This window comes from Podarcis raffonei, chromosome 14 (genome assembly GCF_027172205.1).
Source record: "Podarcis raffonei isolate rPodRaf1 chromosome 14, rPodRaf1.pri, whole genome shotgun sequence".
Taxonomy (NCBI): domain Eukaryota; kingdom Metazoa; phylum Chordata; class Lepidosauria; order Squamata; family Lacertidae; genus Podarcis; species Podarcis raffonei.
In genome coordinates this window covers 39,685,553-39,708,644 of record NC_070615.1, presented here as the reverse complement: position 1 = coordinate 39,708,644, position 23,092 = coordinate 39,685,553, and the positions used below count along the sequence as shown (strand labels likewise).

Here is a 23,092-nt window from a genome sequence, read left to right as displayed (position 1 = left end):
CAGAAAGATTACAACAAATATTTACAGACCTGTTCTTGGCAGTTATTAATCGGAATAATTTACACTAATCCAGTAAGAAAGTTCCATGAAAAAGGTATTTAATCTCACATCTTTCCATATGTAGTCAATCCTGTCCTGGATTCCGTTGATGAGCTGCATCCTGTTTTAATTATGTTTCACAATATTTTCAAAACAATTATAAAAAAGCAAAATTGCAGTGAAAAAATACATTTTTTTGATGCAAAAAGCCTTGGTTTTCAACACCATCCTTCATTCGTCAATTTTCAAAAGTGCAGACAGATCCTTCTAAGGCCTCAGTAGTGCAAATAGCAAAATTCTCAAGAGTGCTTCTCTGTCCATTTTGCACTCCTCCACTTTCAGGAACTTTCATCATCTCCCATTTCCCATTCAGCCTCTTGCCTGGCTCTCAAAGCCAGAGCCAGAGCTTCAGAAGCTGTAGCATTCTTGGCTGGATGGCTACTCTCATGAACTGCAAGCAAGACAAGATGGCAAAGGATCAGCACTGTCGTATTTGATAGAAGTTACCCACATTCCGAATCAAACCATGGCACACATGGAATGGAGATTATCTATTCACAGCCCTTTTTGTTAACGCCTCTCTCGGTCATTCACATGTTTTTAACAAGCATCCTTAAACTGAACATTGGTATTTTGAAGAAAAATCAGCTGTGTGTCCCAGATATGGAGTGCACTCCCAATCTGGATTGGAACCCTATTTTCTCCAGAAGATGAGGCATACTGCAAGAATTACCTTCAGGGGTAAACGGGTGGGTGGGAGAGAGATCGTCGGCAGGAAATTTGTGGGACCCCAATCCAGATTGGGACTGTGCTCTGGACGAGAGCCCATAGATCATTTATTTTTGAAGCAGAAGTTGCTTTTTAAAAGTAGAATGATGATTTTGCTAGGTTCAACCAGTAGTCCACCTATGCTGATACACTTTTTCAAACAATGAGCTGGTTTGGTTGTTTGCTCCAAGCCTGTGGCTTGTGTTTTCCCTTTCTCTCCTCCACTTCCAATTCCTGATTCCAATGAGCCATAGTTCGCCCCACCATCCCATATCACCAAACCAGTTTCTGCTTCCTCTCCAAAATGGAATTGAAAAAACACTGTTTGAAGTGGCTTTCCAATCCTGATAGGTGGCAAACACAAACCATAGTTTGCCAATTCAGATGTTGACAACAAACTATAGTCTATACCATTCCTGACCAGGTAATTAAAGCCCTATTCAGGTATTAATTTCTGAACACATGAAAAGGACTGTGGAAAGATGTGGGGCTAGCCCCCTTCCCTCAACAGCACATGAAGGGGCCACATCCCCCACATTACACATGGGCAGGTCAATCTGAAGGGAGCTGCCTAACACACATAAGAGTTGCTTCAGAGATGGGGACCCTGAGTTTCCATGTTGGAAGCATCATGCATACAATATAAGCCTCTTGACTACATCAATAACATGTCAGCTAATACACTGTGTAGTTCTGTGTAGGGGGAGAGCCAGCCCTGCGCCCTCCTACTAATAGCTGAATGCCTGAAAAGGGCTTTAGATCTTCAGAGAGCTGGGTTTTCATTTTTTTGCCACCTGCTCTGCCTATTTGCGCCAGGCTTATGCTTACCACGAGAGAAGCTGGTCATCTGGGGTCTTGCAAGCTAAAGGGAAGAAAAACATAGCAATGTAATAACAGACAGATCCCCAGTTCCTTATGTCTAAAATGAGGCGAGGGAATTTCGGGGCTTTAATTGCCACATTCTTTATTCTCCAACTGATTGCACCTTGGAAGCACTCTCCATTCTGCTTCTCCAGCCAGGATCTATGATAACATCTGTTTCTTGTGAGTGCCAAATCAACTATCAGAACACACCCTGGAGATTTTCCATGTATTTCCACACCAACTACCACCACCACCAAGGGATTCCAAATCAGAACATTCGCTTTGGTCTGCTCTTGCTGGAACAATTGATTCCGCCACTGATAATTAAAAGCACTTGGCCCAATGCACTTCAGTGCTGTTCATGCTGCTGAATACCAGTTACTGGAAACTGCAGTGCACAGAGACTGCTGTTGTGCTCAGATTCCACTTGAGGGCTTCCTATAGGCATCTGATTGGCCACTGTGAGAACAGGATGCTGGACTAGATGGGGAGCTTCTCCGGGGAGCTACTATTGCACAATTTCTAATCTTCATTTGTCCTTGCGTTCCAGCACTGAGAAGCTAGGGACATAATTCAAGCACTGCTGGGAACATGGGCTGCTGAGGAAGGACTAGGCGGCTTCGATTTCCACCTGCTTTTTGCCACCTACACAGGCAGTGTAAAGACACCAAATTGTGAGGCTCCAAGCAATAATTGGAGCTGGAAGGAAGCTCAAAGGTCATCCAGCCAAGCCCCCTGTTTGAAGTGGGAAATTCAGTACCACAGCACCTCCGATATGTGGCCATCCAGCCTCCCTTTAAATGTTTCTAACCAAAGGAGAGGTCATCACCATTCTAGGCAGCCTGCTGCGCTGTCAAAACAGCTTCAACTCTGCCAGGAAGCTCCATCTAATGTTTAGTCTCAATCCTTTTTCTAGAACTCAGAAAGGGCAAGAGGATGGGGGTGGAACTAGAATCAGTTGGCTCCGCTCATCATTAGCTCTGGCACCACCTACTGTTGGCTTCCCTGCCTTCTGCCCTATCAGTGCCAACAGTCACCGGGGATGGACTGACTGCAGCTCTCCGGGCAGGAGCTTTCCCCAGCCCTACCTAGATACAATGGGAATAAACCTGGGACCTTCTGCATGCCAAGCAGATTGCTTGACAACTGAGCTTGGGCCTGCAAACTCCAATGGCCAAAACTGGACAAACAATACTCTAGGTGAGCTCTGAACCATAGAAGAGTGGTAAAAGAATTTCAATTCAATGCAAACGCCCAGAGGTCCTCTCTCAGTTGCTGTTGCCATTACCTCAAAGTAAGAGTCTCGTTCCTCTGTTGCTGGAGAGCTTTCAGTGGAGTTAGGCAATGGTGCAGGTACCTGCTGTCTAGTTGACTGGCGCACAGATGAACTCCTCTGTGTGTGCAGGGGAGAAGTATCAAAATTAGGTACACTGTGTATACTTAACCACACTTCAGGATGGATGGAAAGGATTGCAACTACAAAAGTCGTAACATGCTCAAGGCAAGTCTTGTATCCCAAGACTTCATCATCAACCTTTTTATTCGACCATCAGTCAGAAAAAAAGTACATTTGTCAATACACAGTTAAAACATCCAGGAAGATTAGCCAACACTAAAATGGGCTAAACAGATAGCCCCATATCAATACAGTCAATTATAGTCTTGCGACGCTTAAAAGCTAAAAAAAGAAATTTCGCCACCAAGAAAGGTATAGCTCTAGTGACATTATTCAGCAAGTGTAAAACCTGGTTTTCTCCGGGTAGGAAGCTAAATTGACATAGGAGTGGGTCTATAAAATTTTGTCTAAGCTCTGCATAAGAAGGGCAAGTCAAGAGAATGTGTTCGGTGGACTCAACCACACCCATGGCACAATGACAGGTTCTCTGGGCGTATGGTACTCCCCTGTACCTTCCCCACAATATCGCAGAGTCAAGGACATTTAATCTAGCCGCTGTAAGAAGTCTGCGGTATTCCACATAGTGGATTTCTGCAAGGTAGGGGGCTGGTATGGTCCGATAAATCTGGTCCCCTAGGAACATCCCTGGTTTTACCTGGGCTATGTCCTCTTGTCTGGCAATGTCACTCAGTCTCCGGGAGATCACAGCTCTAGCTTGATTACCCAAGACTTAATACCTAGGGGATTAAACCTGCACCCAACACAGGCACCTCCAGTGGCCTGGGATTTCTGTGCGATCGCTACTGCCATCTAGTGCAATACTAATAAACAACTTGCCATGTTGCATCATGTATTCCCCCAGATTATTTAGCCAATTGTTTTAACGGCCCATAATGAATAAGGCAGTATTTTACAAGCCCACATTTTCACAACTAACCTGTGGCTGCTCTCCCCGATTTTGAAGTTTAGATGCCTGCAGCGCACGTAATTTCTTCAACAGGAACATTTTATCTTTACCTTCCTATACACACACAAAAATTGAGTACAGTATTAGAAGATGCACTTTCGAAAAAATGTGTATACTGGCCACATTAATTTTGAAGAAAAATGAGCTGTGGGGTCTCTCTCCAGAAGATTGTCGTTACAGCTAACAGCGCCATTGGGAGGAGGGAGGATAGCAGGTGTTTTGGCAGAAAATCTGAGAACAGCCATGATCTGGATTGCAGGGCTCTGATCCAGAATATCCCCCCCAAAATAAATGCCTTCCCCTCAATCCCAAAATAAATGTAGTCAGTACAAGCACACTTTTAAAAATAAGTGTTTAATGCAATGTCTCCTTTAGCCCTCTATGTTGTATTCAGGTGCACTGAATCAACTGTTCACTGCCCCCTTAAGCAAATCCCAGCCGCCCTCCTCTTTCACCTTGGCTTGGAGGAAGCCCCCAAACTCCACCTCTTCGACTGGCTCTAAGCAGCAGTCAAATTGGTTACATGGGTAACCAATCAGAAATGTCAACACTTTTGTGCATTTTGAATCCAGCAGGAAGAGTGTTGGTCATGGTGTCTGCTGCTGGTATTTTTTGGGGGGGTGGAGGGAGGGAGAGAGAGCTACTTATTGAAACCCTTTAGTATGCAGAGTGTTTAGCTAGTAAATCTTGGTTAGAGAGTAGACTTCACCTATTGCGATCACACACAGAGGGAGATGCATGGAGGTAAGAAAGTAATAAAGTTGTTTACTGTAGGACATACAAAACTTGGAGAAAAATGTTTCTCGTTCCAACCTAACTAATCTGGAGATGAACAAATAGTTAAAGATGACCTCTCATATTGAGGTCCAAGGGAGAAGTAGGAGGAGGAGGAAGTTTTAAACAGATGGTAAAGAAATCAGTCTAAACAACAGGGAGACAGAGAAGGAAGCTGATAGATTAAAGGTACAGGGATAGTCTGGGGATGTGAATGTCCCTCACTGCATCTACCTTTACCCCATGCAAACCCCTATTCCAGAAGCTGAGTTGCACCCAAACATCCAACAATATAAAATTCTGTGCCAGAGAATGAATAGCCAAACTACCATAACAGGAAGCCTCCCCAGCAACATACTCACATTGATGATCTGCTCTTGCAGAAGTTTAACCATTATTTTACGCCCATCTATTATTTGCCAGTAGAGGTAGGTGATGATTCTAAAACAAAGAGTTTAAGAAATTAAAATTAGCACTTCCGTTTGCAAATAAAAGAAGATCTACCTTTTCTTATTACATCGCTAAAATAAAGAAACGCACAGCTGACAGGAACTTACAAAACAATGATGGAGAGGATGAAGAAGAAATGCACGCTTTCAATTAAGTTGTGATAAATCCACACAACCCATCTCGAACTAGGATAACTGGCGAGTATTCCCATCCAGCTGGAAACAGACTCAAAGACAGTCACCAAACCACGGAAAGGGCCACATGTCTTAGAAGGCTCCAACCTGGGCAAAGAGGGGAGGGGAAGGTTTTTTTAGGAAGAGGTCCACATATTTTAGCACGCACAGAACAATGGCATGGATACGATTCACGATGCAGCACCACTGCTGCATTCTAAAGACCAGTATGAAACCATTTCCATAAACATTTGGAAGGAGTGTTGTTGTTTTTTAAGAAGATTTAATTAAGGATATAAGGAAGCTGCTTCATTTTCTAAAAAAATGGTCTATCTCACGCAGCACTGACTGGTCATGGCCCTTAGAGGTTTTTGGCTCAAAGAACAGGTCAACTGGAGAGCCATCTTCCCTGCCTGGGGCAGGATGGAAGAAGCACTGGGGAAGAGATTATTTCATGGTTTCCTTTCCTTGTCAATTTTTCGGCTCAGAAAGACAAACCACACCATTTTACAAAGTGCACACCGCTTCCTGTTAATGGAGTGCAATCTCCTTTGTTGAAGGCAGGGCTGGGGCAGAGAGGCCAGGAGGACCAGATTCAGCATCAATTGTTGGGAATCACAGGTGAGATGTCCACGCAGTGGAAGTTGCTCCCAGTACCATCACTACACTGGAGGAGTTGAGATAGTTTACTGCTGCAGAAGATAAGGCTCAGGAAAACAGTTCTGAATATAGATATATACAGCTTGTAGACTTTGGGAGATACAGATATATACAAATACACAAAAGTACAAAGTATTTCTAAATAAGTTCAGCAATACCAGACAAGTAATGCTGACTAGGGACGTGGATGACGCTGTGGTCTAAACCACAGAGCCTAGGGCTTGCTGATCAGAAGGTTGGCGGTTCAAATCCCCGCGACGGGGTGAGCTCCTGTTGCTTGGTCCCTGCTCCTGCCAACCTAGCAGTTCGAAAGCATGTCAAGTGCAAGTAGATAAATAAGTACTGCTCCGGCAAGAAGGTAAACGGCATTTCCATGTGCTGCTCTGGTTCGCCCGAAGTGGCTTTGTCATGCTAGCCACATGACATGGAGTGTCTGCGGACAAATGCCGGCTCCCTCAGCCAATAAAGTGAGATGAACACCGCAACTGCAGAGACATCCGCGACTGGACCTAATGGTCAGGGGTCCCTTTACCTTTTTTAACACTGACTAACAGACAGACACACCACTGCACTGAACACAGATATAGTCGGGGCACTAGGCTGGTAGTGTAGCTATTTGCTTGGCTGTACTTGCACCTGTGATTAGCTCATTCACTGGGGTGATTTACACCTGCCTTGCTACAAGCTCTTCCTCTGCGTGATGCAACCAACCCCTCACAAAAAATATCGGAAGCAAAGACTAAAACACTAAAACAGGACTAGAGAACCAATGGCCCTCCAGATATTCTTGGAGTCCAGCTCCCTTCAACCCCAGGCAGCACAGCCAATGGATGATGGGAGTTGTAGTGCAGCAATATCTGGAGAGCCACAGATTCCCTCTCTGTATACAAAAGCCTTGGGCAGAGCAATGTAATCTGACAAGGGGAAAGAAGCAATCCTGCTTACCTCCAGACAGTGACTGCTATGACAGAGAGGACTCCAGTGAAAGATGGGAAAAAGAGCAGGAAAACAAAGAGGGTGTTCATCTGAGAAGCTCTCCAAGCTTTGCGAGGGGGCTGGCAGTTCCTCATCAGACTCACCTTTCAGGAACAAGGACGAAGAAGACGAGCATTTCAGTACATTCAGTGGGAAATCCATGCATGTGCCATTGAATCAAAACAATATGTAAGGTCAAACAATACATTAAACATGCTTTTTTTAAAACAAAAAGAACAAAGCACTGGTGGCTTTCCAAAGAAACCACTATGTGGGATCCCAATCCTGACAGGAAATGTGATGTATTCCAGAAAGGCGAAAACCACCCAGGAAAGCAAAGCAGGGCTGGCTAGCAGTTTGACCTGGGGTTGAGGAGGGATTATGATCTGGGGTGAGTCCCAATGGCCTTATAGAAAGATCTAGACAGCTGGTTTTGGGCCTTGAGTCTGAGGTTCCCCAATCCTGGTGATGTGGGATAACCAGCCTGATATAACTGACATGCTTAAGTCTGATTCATGCATGAAGGGGTTAAGACCATAGAGTAAGATGTCCTGCCAGGCTTACCTCACATTGGAAGCGACTGGGTAATCAAGCCTTCTATGCTGGGGAAGAGGGACATTTTGGAACTCACAAGGGCATATTTTAAAGGTCTATGTTTCCACATCTTACTTTGCTGCATATTTTGTTATTTTAAATCTCTGCTGGGGTTCTCTCACCAAACAGTAATTGACTCAAACCTGGATCTTGGAATTCTGAGAAGCTAGTACCTTTTTCACCCAGAAGATTATGAAATATGATATCATCTGAATGGCTGGAAGTAGAGGTGAGTAGAAGACACCGATCCTTCAGGAGAGAGAGAAAAGGGGCAGGAAGAAATCATCTGAAAGCTTCTCTTTACACGACACAAGATATAAACAGGAGGCATCCCACTATGAGGACACAGTTGTGTGTCCAAGTGAGACCACCCATGTCTCAGCTAGTGGTCCCCCAGTAAACACGACTTGGATATATAACATCCATGCAATTAAATGGGGAAAAATAATTTAAGACATTATGAATATGAAATAAGTTGCTCTCGATCCCTCTCTATCGTTTTAGCAACATTTAAAAGGAAGTCGAAAACCTTATTTCAAACCATGTTAGCAGTTGTATACTATAACTAAACTATATGAAAAATGTGTTAGGACTACAGGCATGCACCAACCACCAACCACGATATTTGGTTCGGACCCTGACTTGCTGCTAGACCTCAGCCTGAAGAGGTCTGAAGGCTTTCCAGAGCAGCTCAGGGTCTGAGGCTAAGTCCAGGAAAAATTAGATTTAGCTCTCCACAGTTGGCATAAAAAAAATGGTCGTAAGTGATTTCCTTTTGACAGCAGTGGGTGTAAATTCACACTCATAGAAGGCCCTCCAGAGTGGATAAAAGCCTGCTAAATGACAGGGATTCAGGTCTAGGCAGGGTTTGTGCTGAGCACTGTTACAGTTTGAGGCTTAAAAACAAAGGAATTTCCTTTCAATTCATGAAATATGCAGCCAGTATCTAAGTACTGCAACAGAGCTGGGGCACCCATGCCCATCCAGATGCTGTTAGACTGCAACCCCCATCAGCCCCAACCAACAAGATCAGGGATGATGAGAGATTTAGTACAACAACTGGAGGGCCACATATTTCACAGCTCTGTATTTTACAGAGATATTATGGGTAAGATTATTTTTACTCACCATGTCAAAGTCTGTGCATAGATTAAATCCAAAACATTTCGAGCAATGTCAAATTCTGGCACGCCAAGTTTCTTGCAACATTTGGTTCCAACGATTCTAAAAGCGGAACAAAATTATTTCGAAACTCCAGACTTTTCCAACAGTCCTGCAAACCTCCAATATATATACCCTCTGCCCAAGTTGGGAAAGTAGCCAAGAGCCCAATGAATCAGCTCCGTGGCGAGCAGCCAGAGGTCTTCTCACAGGTACAGACAGTCATACACTCACAACCTGGCATACTAAACAGAAGCACTTCACGCTGTGACAGTTTGTTGCAGGCCCCACCTATGCGATGCCAAGAAGCACTGCGGGAGAAAATGAAACAGTTGTGAAAGAGCAAGGAGGTTAAGCAGAACTAAAGGAGTATGTCAGGATGGAAGGATCCCCTTGGCAACACTGAAAAGGAAACAGCACAGGAATTTTCCTTGTACAAATGCAGAATCTGTGCACGTACCTCCGCAGAAATTCTCCAAAAAAAGATCCCAGTAAGCAGCAAATGAATTCAGCCACAAGCAGCCTGTAGATATCTTGGCCAACCAGAGTTTCCCAGCACTGATTAAAAGAAAATAAAAAAGTTTATGAGTGTGTGCCAGAGAGAAACAATCAACTGGCAAATACAAGAACTCTCCATCTCCTTGCTATCTGTAATACGCCTGTGTAAGCCTGCAGGCAGAGACAATCATAGAAGTGATTATTATTTTTTTGTATGCTACTCTGATCACCCTTTTGGCTACAGGGTATGGTATAAGTGCTGTAAGCAAGTAAATGAATGAGTATTGCTTCTCAGGCTTTTGGCTAAGATCATGTGCAGTGTAATAAATAAAGCAGCAGCTCTGGTGCATTTCGGCACGGCTGTGACCACCAGGCACATCTCGTGATGCCCATCTTAAGAGCTGCCTACAGCTCACCTTGGCAGTGGTAAGCAAGTGTCTTGGACTATATCACGCTTCCCCCAAGAGAAGAAAAATCCCCATTCACACATTACACCAAGGCTCAAAGAAGGATGGGATATGGCCTTTCTTCCCTATGAAGCAGCCTTCAAGCTTGCCAGCTTCCACCTCCAGCTTGAAGTGAAATAGCCCCAAAACAAATATTTTTACCTGCTCTGTTCTGTCTGAGAAAACAAGGCACGGGTGTGAGTAAGTTTCTGTTATGTCCTTATACTTAAGATCTGCAGCAATGCAGAAGCAAACTGGAAAGCCTTACCTCTGCCTTTGATGCAGGCACTTCGTTAAGCCAGTAGTAGCACAGGATCCCAACGATTGATATTTTCAGAATAACGTTCCTACAGAGGGGCAGCAATTGCCGTCAGAATTCAGCAGAGGGACACAGTACAAGAAAAGTACTTGTGGGCAGTATCAGATCCTTTTCGGAAAATGTATTCATTTATTGCATTTATATCCTACCTTCCCTCTAAGGAGCCCAAGGTGGCATACACAGTCCTCCCCCTTCTCCATGTCACCTTCACGACAACCCTGTGAGGTAGGCTAGTCTGAGAGTGAGTGTATAGGGAAGTTTTTAACGTCTGATGTCTTATTATGTTTTTAGATTTGTTGAAGGCCGCCCAGAATGGCTGGGGCAACCCAGTCCAATGGGCGGGGTGCAAATAATAAAATTATTATTCTTATTATGGATGCTTTAGCTGAGATTCCTGCACTGGACCAGAGGACCCTCAGGGTCCCTTTCCAACTCTATGATTCTATGATTATTATGAAACTGTGGAATTCACAATCATCTTTAAAACATGGTTATTCAGATTCAAGGAAGATAAGGCTATTATCCATGGCTATTTCTACCTCCACGGTCGGAGGCAGCAAGCCTCCAGAAAAAAAGTAGTTAGGAATCACAAGTGTGGCAAGCATCATTTGCTCTGCTTGCAGGCTCCCCATAGGTATCTGACTGGCCACTGGGGCAGCAGAATGTTGGACCAGATGCACCACTGGCCTGATCCAGTAGGACTTCTCTCATCCACAGACACACACCCCATAAAAGGATTTCCTAATGAACTCCTCCTATGCAAGTGTTTTTATTCACTCACGCAGTAGGTAACAATGGCTACTGACTTGTATGGGTTTAACAGAGAATTAGACAAATTCATGGAGCATGAGGCTTCCAGTGGTCAGTTGGCCATGATGGCTATGTTCCAATTTTATTGGAGGAAGGATGCTTCTGTATACCAGGTTGTTGAAATCACAGGTCGGGAGGGTGCTGCTGTGTTCTGATGCTGCTTGTGGGCTTTTCGTGGACCTCTGATTGGCCACGGCAAGAACAGGACACTGGGCTTGCTCCAGTGGGCTGGTGGACCTCCAGTGAGCTCCTGGTGGACCTTGGGCTTGCTCCACCAGGGCTCTCCTTAGGTTCTCATGCAAGGCTTCACAGATGCAGTTCCCACAGAGTCACTCACCCATGCCCTAACCAGACCCAGCTTAGCTTCAGTGAAGATGCTGCATTGTGAGCCTTCCGACCTTGCCCTGGATCTGGTTATTGAACTTGGACTAAATACCCTATTTTTCGCTCTATAAGATGCACTTTTCCCCTCCAAAAATTAAGGGGAAATGTGTGTGCGTCTTATGGAGCGAATGCAGGCTCCATGGCTTCAGCGAAAGCAACGCGAAGCCTCCAAAGCGCAGCAGAAGCGCACCCTGGAAGAGTGGCAGATGAAGGTGATGGACTATATGGAACTGGCGGAAATGACTGGCAGAATCCGAGACCAGGGAGAAGAGTTGGTGGAAGAAGATTGGAAGAAATTTAAAACAAAAATTTTTTTTCTCTTTCCAGTAGCACCTTAAAGACCAACTAAGTTAGTTCTTGGTATGAGCTTTTGTGTGCATGCACACTTCTTCAGATACACTGATACGGTGTGCACCAACCTCTCTCGCTCTCCAGGCTTCAGGGATAGCCGCCTGAAGCCTCCGGAGCGCAGTGGGAGCTCTCGCTGCGCTCCGGAGGCTTCGCATTGCTTTTGCTGAAGCCAGGAGAGCAAGACTCTCCTGGCTTCAGGAATAGCCGCCTGAAGGCGGAAGAGCGAGAGGGGTCAGTGCGCACCGATCCCTCTTGCTCTCCTGGCTTCGCTTCGCTGGAGAGGCGCTGCGCAGCTTTCCCTCTCTGCTCAGCGCCCCTTCAGCGAAGCGGGAGGAGAAATGGAAGGGGCTCCGTTTCTCCTGCCGCTTCACTGAAGGGGCGCTGCGCAGAGAGGGAGAGAATTTTTTTTTCTTGTTCTCCCCCTCTAAAACTAGGTGTGTCCTATGGTCGGGTGCGTCCTATAGAGCGAAAAATACGGTAAATGGTACTCTAGGGAGACGGGGAGCATGTGTGAAGACAGCAATACCTGACAATAGCAGTGTAGATCTGGTTTCGGGGAGAAGTGAATTTTTCAACAAAGCCAAAGGAGGAGTAGAAGAAAGGCACGCCATGGTTGAGTAGGCTCACCACAATGGGCAACACCAGGGTAGCAGCTTCCCTTTGCAGCTCATTTTTACTCTCGTCAAGAAGTAACTTTGGGAGAGGGAGAAAAGAGAGAGAAGCTATTTAATTCAGACATCAGGTTTACCGCCTGCTTTACCATCAAAGAGAACACGATGAAAATGTTTCATAGGTGGCATCTGACACCATCTAAACTTGCCAAGATCTATAAGTTAAAGTCCAATCTGTGCTGGAAATGTGAGAAGGCTGAAGGGACAATGTTTCATGTTTGGTGGGACTGCGATAAAATTAAGAAATTTTGGGGTAGTATTCATGAAGAGCTTAAAAAGATGTTTAAAATCTCCATAGGAAAGAAACCAGAGGTGTATTTATTAGGGATACTAGGGAAAGCTATCCCACAGGAAAAGAAAAGAAACTTTTTGTACGCCACCGCCAGAATAGTTATTGCCAGGAATTGGAAAGGAGACATTATACCTACAAAAGAAGGTTGGATATGTAAACTCAGTAAATTTATAGAATTGGCAAAGTTAACAGCAGCCATAAGACAAATCAAAAACTAAGATCAAGCAGGCTGTGTGCGTTGAGTTATTAGTCCTACAGGGAGCCCAGAATATGGTGTGGATTTGTTAAGCAGGGCTAGGGCAACCCTTTTCAGCTCAGAAGGAAGGCTGTGTTCCCTTCTGAGCAACCTTCCAGAGATCACATCCCCTTGCAAGGCATGGAAATGTCACCTTTGTACTGTAGGCTGCTTTCTGTACATGCTCACACATGCTTCTCTATCCTTCAGGTAAGCAAGAGGCATTTTCGGAGTCCAAGGACACATTCCAGCCAGGCAATTACACGCAGGGAGGGTACAACGCAAGCTAGTGACAAATGTGGCTGGAGAGGGGCTGTAGCATGGGGAGACTCAAGGGCTGCCCCTTAGAGAGGCCTGGGGGAGCACATTTGGCTCTGCCCCACGCCAAACCCATGGGGCAGAGCTGAGCATGAAATGATAGGGACATAGGAAGCTGCTCTATACCAAGTCCGACCATTCATCCATCTAGCTCAGTGTTGTCTACTCTGGCTGGCAGTGGCTGTCCCTGCCTTTTGCTCCACCAGTCCCAACAGGCAGCAGCCCTCACTGCTCTGAGCACACAGCCTTGTAAGAGCACTGAAATATACTCAGAGTCAAGAGTGGATTTCATGCTCTTTATTCAGCTCATAGTGGTGAGGAGGAATGAAAGTTTCCCCAAAGTATCTGCTTTATATACATTATTTACAGAATGGGCTGCACGTGATTGGTTAATTCCGGAATTCTCCTGTAGGCCAATCAAGTTGTGGATTCACTTCCATCTGGAGCTGGATTGGGTGGCTCCTGCAGACCAATCATACTGCTGCATTGTTCTAGGACCAATCAGACTGCTGCATTCTGAATCCTATTGTTCTAGGACCAATCAGACTGCTGCATTCTGAATCCTATTGTTCTAGGACCAATCAGACTGCTGCATTTCGGATCCTATTCAACTCAGTACATAACAAGCACACTTGCTTATTTCGCAAGCAAAACACAGGGCAGGTAATATTATTATACAAAGGCATAAGCAGAGAAAAAATGTATTAAGAAATAAATCAAAGGACCTTACATTTAAGTTAATGAGGCAGAAGTAGTAAATGCCAGCGCATGAACCAGCTGTCGCTAACAGCGACACAACCCAGGCTGCCAGGTGAATGAAGAGCCGGTTAATTTTCTGGCGCTGAGAAAGCTTCAGATATTCAGTATTCACATCCGACAAGGTCTCCTGAAGCCGAAACAATTAAATATGATTGTTAAGGTTGTGGGAGATTAACAGCCAAACCTACCAAATGCATATTCTTGCTAGTTAGAATGAGAAGGGGCTAGCATCACACAGCTGTACTGCGGATCAGCAGATACTCAGACTATAGAAATAAAATTGGTAGAGAGGGTTCTGTATGATGTCACTTCCCCTCCTCCCCAGAAGAGGAAGGAGCATGTAGTACTTCTTGTTCCTCTTTCTCTTCCTTTGACCAGTGCTGGATGCAGGCATGCACTTGTTCTAGCTCCAGGCATATGTCTGAAGCTGGTTACACAGTAAATATTACAGTATTTTGCCTGCATAGTTTTTACTGCTGCCATTGCTGTGAACCAATGCAAGATTGTAAGTAAACTATATTTTTAACTTCCCAGGTTGTTGCCTGATTCTTTGTTCCCTCGGGGTAAGAGAGGGGAAGCCAGCTTACTTCATAGCTGGACTTGCTCAAAAACAATGTTTTACAGCCTAATTCCTATGCTTTTAATTTTGCTGCCAAGGATGGGACTTTAAACTCTATTCAACTCACACAGGTGGGCGCCTGGAGGGATAAACTGCAATTAATATATCCTCTCCTACCCAATAAAATCCATCTCTCACAGGTTTCTTCATCATAAGCTCCTAGGGCACTTTGCAACCAAATACAAAACTGAGGTCAGCTAAAACGAAAACTAGTTATAAAGCCATATGATGCAGCTCAGGCAAATGTTTCAGATAAGCTCATTTGTCATAAGCTATAATGTACAGTAAAGTAAGACGGTGACGACAACCAGGTCACATGGGGAATCAGCCCTCGCTTGTTCACCCACTCTTGTCATGTGGCTGCAACATAGGCATATTTACTCATGGGTAAGAAAGCCATAGGTAAAGGTAAAGGGACCCCTGACCATTAGGTCCAGTTGTGGCTGACTCTGAGGTTGCGGCGCTCATCTCGCTTTACTGGCCGAGGGAGCCGGCATCCAGCTTCCAGGTCATGTAGCCAGCATGACTAAGCCGCTTCTGGCAAACCAGAGCAGCGCACGGAAACGCCATTTACCTTCCCACTGGAGTGGTACCTATTTGTCTACTTGCAGTTTGACATGCTTTCGAACTGCTAGGTTGGCAGGAGCAGGGACCGAGCAACGGGAGCTCACCCCGTCGCAGGGATTCGAACCGCTGACCTTCTGATCAGCAAGCCCTAGGCTCTGTGGTTTAACCCACAATGCCACCCGTATCCCTAAGAAAGCCATACACACGGTTATATTAAAGAAGATAAGGACGGCCCATCTAGTCCAGCATCCTCTTCTCAAAGTCAGAACTGGCCCAATACATTCTGCTGCCCGAGGCAAAGGACAGTATATTCTCTCTCTCCCTATTCCCTGCGCAAATGCCAAACAGATTGGCAGGTGCATCTTCAACACCGTAAAGGGATCAGCACCCTCCGCTTCACCCAAAAGATGCTTTCTAGATTAGGGCAAGTCTTGTGACATATGCTCAGATGCATCCTCATTGCTGCCTACATTGCAGCATCTGCCGCCTGAGGTTGTACTCTGTCTAATGGTAGGGCCAGCCATGCTCATAGTGGCCCACCTGTTGCCCATGGGAATCCCACAGGCAGAATCTGAGGTTTACAGTGCTCTCCCCACTTGTGATTCCCAGCAACTGGAATTCAGATACCAGATGTTGTGTATAGCTATCCTAACCTCCTAACCTTATCCTCAATGACTGTAAGCTGATGACCATTGTCTAAGTCAATGACCATCACCAAACCAGCAAATTCTATTACAGTGGTGCCTCGCAAGACAAAATTAATTCGTTCCGCGAGTCTTTTCGTCTTGCGATGTTTTTCGTCTTGCGAAGCATGGTCCGTCGCAACTGCGCCTCTTCAAGCGGCTTTAAAAGCGAACAAACTCGCAAGACGTTTTCGTCTTGCAAAGCAAGCCCATAGGGAAAATCGTCTAGCGAAGCAACGCAAAAACCAAAAAACCCTTTCGTCTTGCGCGTTTTTCGTTTTGCGAGGCATTCGTCTTGCGAGGCACCACTGTAGTTGAACAGCATACCTTTATCTGAGTGCTGAGATTCCTCTGTTGCAGCTTCACAGCTTTCTCATTAGTTATACTGAAGTCCCAGACACAGAGAAGTTTGGCAGCATTTCCAGCGTACATCTGGGGATGAGCAAAGTTGTTGCGGAAGGACTTTGCCATGCTACAATGGTAAAAGCGAAACATGGATCAGCGGTTGTATGAAAGCGGGGACAGAAGCATAGAAAATATTAGATGAAAAGCAGTAAATTGCACAAAGTGGAACCTGCAACAAATGTTGCAGCATGAAGTACTCCTGCTGCAGAGCCACCTAGTCATACCCTTTTCCAGGACACTCCATTCCATCCCTTCTCAATTTCCTGTCCCCGCCCCCCACCTGAGAGATAGAACCATTGTGTGGTCACTGTTGCGTCCCCTTAACTTTTTATGTGGGCAAGCCTCAGGGATGTCAAGTTTGCCAATACCTCCCCTTGTATGCTTGAATGGTGCTGTTTTGTCTACATAAAAGATCGGTGGCACCCACAGCACTCATGTCAAAATCCAAATGCACCCATGGGCCTAAAAAGGTTGGCAACCCTTATGTTCACTCAAAAGGCTGGAAGGCTGATGGCGATACTGTGTAGTGAAGTACAGATGGCTGATTTCTTTCCTTTTCATTAAAGAAAACAAAAATTAAGACACAAGAGGCCATTTTGAGCAGAGAAGCAGCAAGAGAGGGTGGATTATTCTGTGACCCTACAGATGTTGTCGACTGCAACTTCCATCATCCCCAACCACTGGCCACACTTGCTTGCGCTCATGGGAGTTGGAGTCCAACATCTGGAAGACCACTAGGTCTCCCATCCCTGTATTATATCAGCTTTCAAACAAGCGATCATTTTTAGCGCTCAACAATATACTAAAGAGCAATCTCCCCCCCCCATAGAGTCACCTTTAAATCCAAGAGAAATCTAAATCTCACTGTACCTGTAGAGCAAGCTTAAGAAGCAGATAATAAAATAGATTCCGATGGTGAAAATATAGGCCAGCTGCATGTAATATGGAGAGTTGTTCTCGTTTTCAGTGATGGTAGTATTGGTGTAAAAACCATAATAGAGCACAGTGTTGCTAAAATAACCCTGAAACAAAAGAAGCATAAATGTGGCTCAAGCAAGTTAACGAAAGGTTTCAGTTATGAACATGAAAATGCCATACAGTGTGGGGCTTGTTCTGGTTTGTAACATGAGAAACGATGACACACGCTATTGGTTATATCATTGACATGTCACTGAGAGGATAAAGAGGAATGGCCTGTGGCTGTGCCTGTGGCCCCCCAGATGTTGGGACTCCAACTCTCATCAGCTCCAGCCAGCATAACCAATGGTCAGGGATGATGGGAGTTGGAGTCCAACAAAGACCTCACCCCTGGAGTGATAAAGCAATGCATGCACACTTTTGCAAAAGGGTTGTTCATTACATCACAAGAGCCCAGATTATGAAGAGCAAGATAATGTGACAAAGGAAGGAAGGAAGGAAATAAGGCCCCACCAGATGAGCAGGGTATAAATAATAAAATTATTTCAGCAGAAATGCTTTGGAGTTCAGCCAGAGGTCTAGAACACAGCACAGCTGTAACTGCACTGCAAAGCATCCGCTGACAAGAAAACCCAACTGCTAGCTGCTCAGGCTGTAGATGGCTGCATACAGAATTTCAGAAGGTTTAAAGGGAATAATGGGGGACACACAGATGCAGTGTGCAGTCCTCCTTATGCCAACTTATAATGGAAAAAGCCGGACTGCAAACACTGAAGTAGACCATTGAGCCGATCCAGGTCAAAATCCACCCAGAAGTGATCAGGAGAGTCTACTTTGGAATCTGAGGACAGATTCCTCCTCCTCCTTCCCCATTCCAAGTGCGGGTGAGAAGGAGACCAAATGAGATTGGTTGATTGGTTGAATGCACGAATTGTGGGGAGGAGTTGTGGTCCAGTCAATTTTAGACATGGTCTCTGTCTCTGCCACCAGTACAGTGGTACCTTGGTTTACAACCATAATCCGTTCTAGAGGTCTGTTTGTAAACCAAAACAGGTTGTAACACAGGGCACGCTTTCGCCAATGGGGCCTCAAAAAAAATTTGTTCGTAATAAAAAAAATGGGTTGTAATTCAAAAAAAGGTTACGCACTTCCGGGTTTGACGTGTTTGTAATCCAAAACGTATGCAAACCAAGACGTATGCAAAACTGTATGCGGTACCAACACCGCTCCCATTACAAAATAATGTTGTCCAGCTCTGCTTTAGACAAACTATCTTTTAGAAGTCCTCTGTAGCACAAGGCTTACTTATTGGGGGGTGGGGTGGGGAACAAGCCCACATGAAACCTATTATTGTTTTAAAAACGCACTTACAGCTCCAGTGAAAAACTCCAGCCCCAGAAACGATAGGTTATTTGCTCTCGCTGCTATGAGCTGAGGGATCGCAATAAAACTGAAGTTCACAAGGAACGAAAAAACGTTGAACGTCAGGAGCCACGTCAGGAACACAAAATAGGAACCGACGCTGGTCCCGAACTTTCCGCCAATGTCTTTTAGAATCTTCTGCCAAAGTTTGAGGAGCTGAAAGCAGTCTGACAAGCCGTTTTTAAACTGTCGAAAGGACTAGGAAGAGGAAGGGGGAGAGAGAGAAAACAAAGCATCAAGCCTTTGGGTAACGTCTGGGCCAATTCTGTTTTTGTTTGTTTGCTACTTTAAAGTGGGGGTCACCAACCTTCTGGGACTGATGAGCCAATGCCATCTGCGTTAAGCCCAACTTCAGTTCATATGTGATAAAATGTATTGCGACAAGTAGTATTTTCATCATAAATACTAAGGGCAAACTCAACTCTCCTTAGGTAGCTGAACCAATTCCACACATGCAAGAAGCGGGGAATCGTCGGGATTGGGGGGAATGTGAAGATTTGCAGAAATTGTGGGTTGGGGAGGGGGGGCTTTAGGAGGAAACAACTCTGGGGGAGGGGAACCCTTACTTAAAGAAAAATCCCAGCACAGGCACAGACTGCTAGCAAACAGTTGGGGGTGAGAAGGAGGAGATGGAAGACTTAACAGGAGCATTTATTGCTGCAGCATTACAGCTCCCACTTGCCCTTTATTGCTTTATTGCTAGAGGTACGACTGGTAACACAAAGAGCAGTGAAGGCAACAAACACTATGTCTTTCACTGATAGCAAAGTTAAGTAGGGCCAGGCAGTAAAAGGCGCTCCTTCTCCCAAGTCAAGGTGCATAGTACCCAAGGCAGGTTAGATTATTTGGCCCCTGAGGCAGATGATCACACAAACCCCTTTTTATCTCTGCCTTCCTGGAGGTACAAGTGCAATACAATCATCATGTGCTTAACAAGTTTACTGCCCTTTCATGACCTGTTTAGCTGCCTGAGGTTATTGCTTCCCTCAATCTATGGATGAAGGGGAGAATTCTGATTCTTTTTGAATTTTAATAAGAAGTTTCTACTCCCAATACACAAAGCAAACCATAGTTATCCTTTGAAATTCAGATTTCTCGAATTTTGCAGTGCAGTTCTCCAACCAAATAATGTCTTTCAAAAGAACATGTATTCAGGAAAGCGCTCACAAAAATGCATATATTACAGAAAACAACAATGCACTATATTGGGGAGAAGTGTTTACAAAAAATGTGCATTTTAGTCAAAATGGCTGTATTTTTGTATGGGAGCAAAAATGGGAATTTTAGGAGAGATTTGCACTAAAAAGCTGGCAGACTTTCATGAGGGGTTGTTGTTTTTTAAAGTTGCAAGCAGCTGTGAAAATGTGGAGAGCTGAGATGAAGATTGGAGAAATGAGAAAGTGAAATGGGCAGATTCACCCACCCCTAAGTTTGTTTAATGATAGGGTCGGACTCCAGATTGTCAGTAATATAAACCAAGAAATGGTAAGAGCCTAGCCTATTGACTTCAGAAGTAAGTCTCATTGTATCAGCAGGGCTTACACCCAAGTAATCAGGCACACAACTTCAACCAAAACCTGGCAAAGCTTTCCTGACCAGATATTTTTGGGGGTGGGGAAGATGTTGTTGCTGTTTAGTCGTGTCTGCATGTCCGACTCTTCGTGACCCCATGGACCAGAGCACGCCAGGCACTCCTGTCTTCCACTGCTACCCGTAGTTTGGTCAAACTCATGCTGGTAGCTTCGAGAACACTATCCAACCATCTCATCCTCTGTCGTCCCCTTCTCCTTGTGCCCTCCATCTTTCCCAACATCAGGGTCTTTTCCAGGGAGTCTTCTCTTCTCAAGAGGTGGCCAAAGTATTGGAGCCTCAGCTTCAGGATCTGTCCTTCCAGTGAGCACTCAGGGCTGATTTCCTTAAGAATGGATAGGTTTGATCTTCTTGCAGTCCATGGGACTCTCAAGAGTCTCCTCCAGCGCCCTAATTCAAAAGCATCAATTCTTCGGTGATCAGCCTTCTTTATGGTCCAGCTCTCACTTCCATACATCACTACTGGGATTTTTCCCAGTAGTGGGAAAGATAGTTGTGTGTAATAGAGGACATCAACACACCACCTGCATGCTAATTTTGCAGTAGCTAATGGTCCACTTCTATTTATCTGACTTGGCAGGCTCTAGAGTGCCCTAAAGAAGACCCCACCACTCTGAAAGGACACCCTCACCATATCACATCAACATTCTTTAAACATTTCCACGGAACACTTATCTCTCAATGACAGCATGCAACACTTACCAAAGCTGTGTTGTAGAAGCACTGTGAGCAACAGTTAATCTGCCTGTGGGACTTCCTGGTTTTCTCCAAAATAACACTATCCCTGTGGAGTTGCAGGTGGTAAAAATTATATGGGGGAGGGTTACTTCCAAAGTTTTGGCTTGCTCTAAGCAAGGATAATGCATATGTCTAATAGCTTTTTGCATGTTCAAGGTATTCACTTAATTACTACAAGTTTGGGAACTAGCAACAAATCCTAATCCCTCTCCCATCTCACTCTTTTGGGTAGACCTAAATGGGACATGGGTGGCGCTGTGGGTTAAACCACAGAGCCTAGGGCTTGCCGATCAGAAGGTTGGTGGTTCGAATTCCCGCGACGAGGTGAGGTCCCATTGCCTGGTCCCTGCTCCTGCCAACCTAGTAGTTTGAAAGCACAAAGTGCAAGTAGATAAATAGGTACCATTCTGGTGGGAAGGTAAACGGTGTTTCCATGCACTGCTCTGGTTCACCAGAAGCAGCTTAGTCATACTGGCCACATGACCCAGAAGCTGTACTCCGGGTCCCTCGGCCAGTAAAGCGAGATAAGCGCCGCATCCCCAGAGTCGTCTACAACTGGACCTAACGGTCAGGCATCCCTTTACCTTTTCAAAAGTTACACTAGCAGACATTAAAATCTTATTAGGTGTATACTGGCACTTTTAATTTCCATTGGCAGTTATAAAAAAGACATCAGAAAATTTTGGTTAGCTAGTCACACATAAATAAGTATGGGAACTTATAATTAAGAGAACATATTCTTAAATTTTTGTATGCTATTGGCCCCCTTTCCAGTCAAACCTTTTCCAAAGAACCTGCAACCACCAGTGATTTGGTCTTACCTGATCTCTCTCTTTTCTTTCATAGGCTTTGGAATCTTCTGGATTGCTTTAATCCTTTCACTGGTGGACATGTCTGCAAGATCACCAATTAACTTTTCTTCTGCAAAAAAAAAGAAGTATTTGACTCCACTTATAAATCACTTCCCATAATATATTTCCAAGTTATTTCACAATAATAATTCTATATATGCAAGCAATTAAACATATACAAACAATTAAAAACAATGTTGCATGTGAAAAACAATCAGAACAAATACAGATACAGATTGGGATAATATATTTTAGAAACTTGCTTAAAAGCCCTTCAGACAGAGCAGGCAATACCAATAGACAAGGGCATCTGCACTATACATTTAAAGCACTAGGATACCACATTAAACAGTCATGGCTTCCCCAAAGATTCCTGGGAAATACAATTCATTAAGGAAGGGTGCTGAGATTTGCTAGAGACTCTTATTCTGCTCACAGAGCTGCAATTCCCAGAATTCCCTGGGAAGAAGGACTGATAATAATAATAATAATAATAATAATAATAATAATAATAATAATAATAATTTATTATTTATAACCCGCCCATCTGTCTGGGTTTCCCCAGCCACTCTGGGAGGCTCCCAAGAGAATACTAAACACAATAAAACATCAAACATTAAAAACTTCCCTGAACAGGGCTGCCTTCAGATGTCTTCAAAAAGTCAGATAGTTGTTTATTTCCTTGACATCTGATGGGAGGGCGTTCCACAGGGCAGGCGCCACTCTGAAAACTGTAGCTCTGTGAAGGGTTCTCCCAGCAACTCCCAGCTCCCTTAACCAGCTTTGGTTCCCATGATTCTTCGGGGGAACCAAAGAATAGTGGTATCATAGGGTTTTACATGTACAGGGCAGGTGTGGCCAGAGTGATGCGGCTGCCTCGGGTGACAGGCGCAGGGGAGCAGCAGCAAGGCGCTGTGGCGTAAAGAACTGGGTGTACCCTCCAAATAATCTTGCTGCATTCAGGAGTAGTGGAAGATGCTGTCCTGTCAGCCAATGTTGAAGTAAGATTCAACTTTGAGGCTTCTCTGCATGGAATAACAAGGGGTTGCCATGTTGTCCCTTGCCTTAGACTCCTCCTTATAGTTCCACAGTAGAATAATTCTTTGGAAAATCCCTTCCCCTCCCCCCAAGAAAATTATTGCTGTAACAAAAGGAAAGGAACACTTATTGTGGCACAGTATGGTTGTGTCCTGCGTGGGGTCATGTTCTGGGGAGGGTGTGTATACGCAGAAATGCCTATACATGACCCCCCCCCCCCTGCCCTCGCACAACCATCCTCAACATCCAAGCAAGATGGAGAGCTTTTAAGCTCTCCACCTTGGTTACTAGGTTACTAGGCTCTGGGATGATCTCATCAGATCTCATGGGACCATCTGAGTTCCCGCGAGATCTCGC

At 44.9% G+C, this 23,092-nt stretch overlaps 1 protein-coding gene across 1 annotated transcript in view; it reads right to left on the bottom strand.

Moving 5' to 3' along the window:
* Window positions 1-211: 211 nt before the first annotated feature.
* Window positions 212-23,092, bottom strand: part of TMC5 (transmembrane channel like 5) — a 35,983-nt gene continuing 13,102 nt past the window's right edge. The window contains exons 6-23 of the mRNA XM_053364515.1: window positions 21,668-21,767; window positions 20,811-20,892; window positions 18,468-18,716; window positions 17,049-17,200; window positions 16,101-16,245; window positions 13,876-14,031; window positions 12,156-12,322; window positions 10,034-10,112; window positions 9,282-9,379; window positions 8,789-8,884; window positions 7,834-7,909; window positions 7,037-7,170; window positions 5,366-5,539; window positions 5,171-5,249; window positions 4,005-4,088; window positions 2,960-3,064; window positions 1,636-1,669; window positions 212-490 (exon numbers count right to left, since the gene is read on the bottom strand). Of these exons, the coding sequence (XP_053220490.1) occupies window positions 378-490; window positions 1,636-1,669; window positions 2,960-3,064; window positions 4,005-4,088; window positions 5,171-5,249; window positions 5,366-5,539; window positions 7,037-7,170; window positions 7,834-7,909; window positions 8,789-8,884; window positions 9,282-9,379; window positions 10,034-10,112; window positions 12,156-12,322; window positions 13,876-14,031; window positions 16,101-16,245; window positions 17,049-17,200; window positions 18,468-18,716; window positions 20,811-20,892; window positions 21,668-21,767 (2,123 nt within the window). The 3' untranslated portion in view covers window positions 212-377. The remainder of the gene's footprint in view (window positions 491-1,635; window positions 1,670-2,959; window positions 3,065-4,004; window positions 4,089-5,170; window positions 5,250-5,365; window positions 5,540-7,036; window positions 7,171-7,833; window positions 7,910-8,788; window positions 8,885-9,281; window positions 9,380-10,033; window positions 10,113-12,155; window positions 12,323-13,875; window positions 14,032-16,100; window positions 16,246-17,048; window positions 17,201-18,467; window positions 18,717-20,810; window positions 20,893-21,667; window positions 21,768-23,092) is intronic.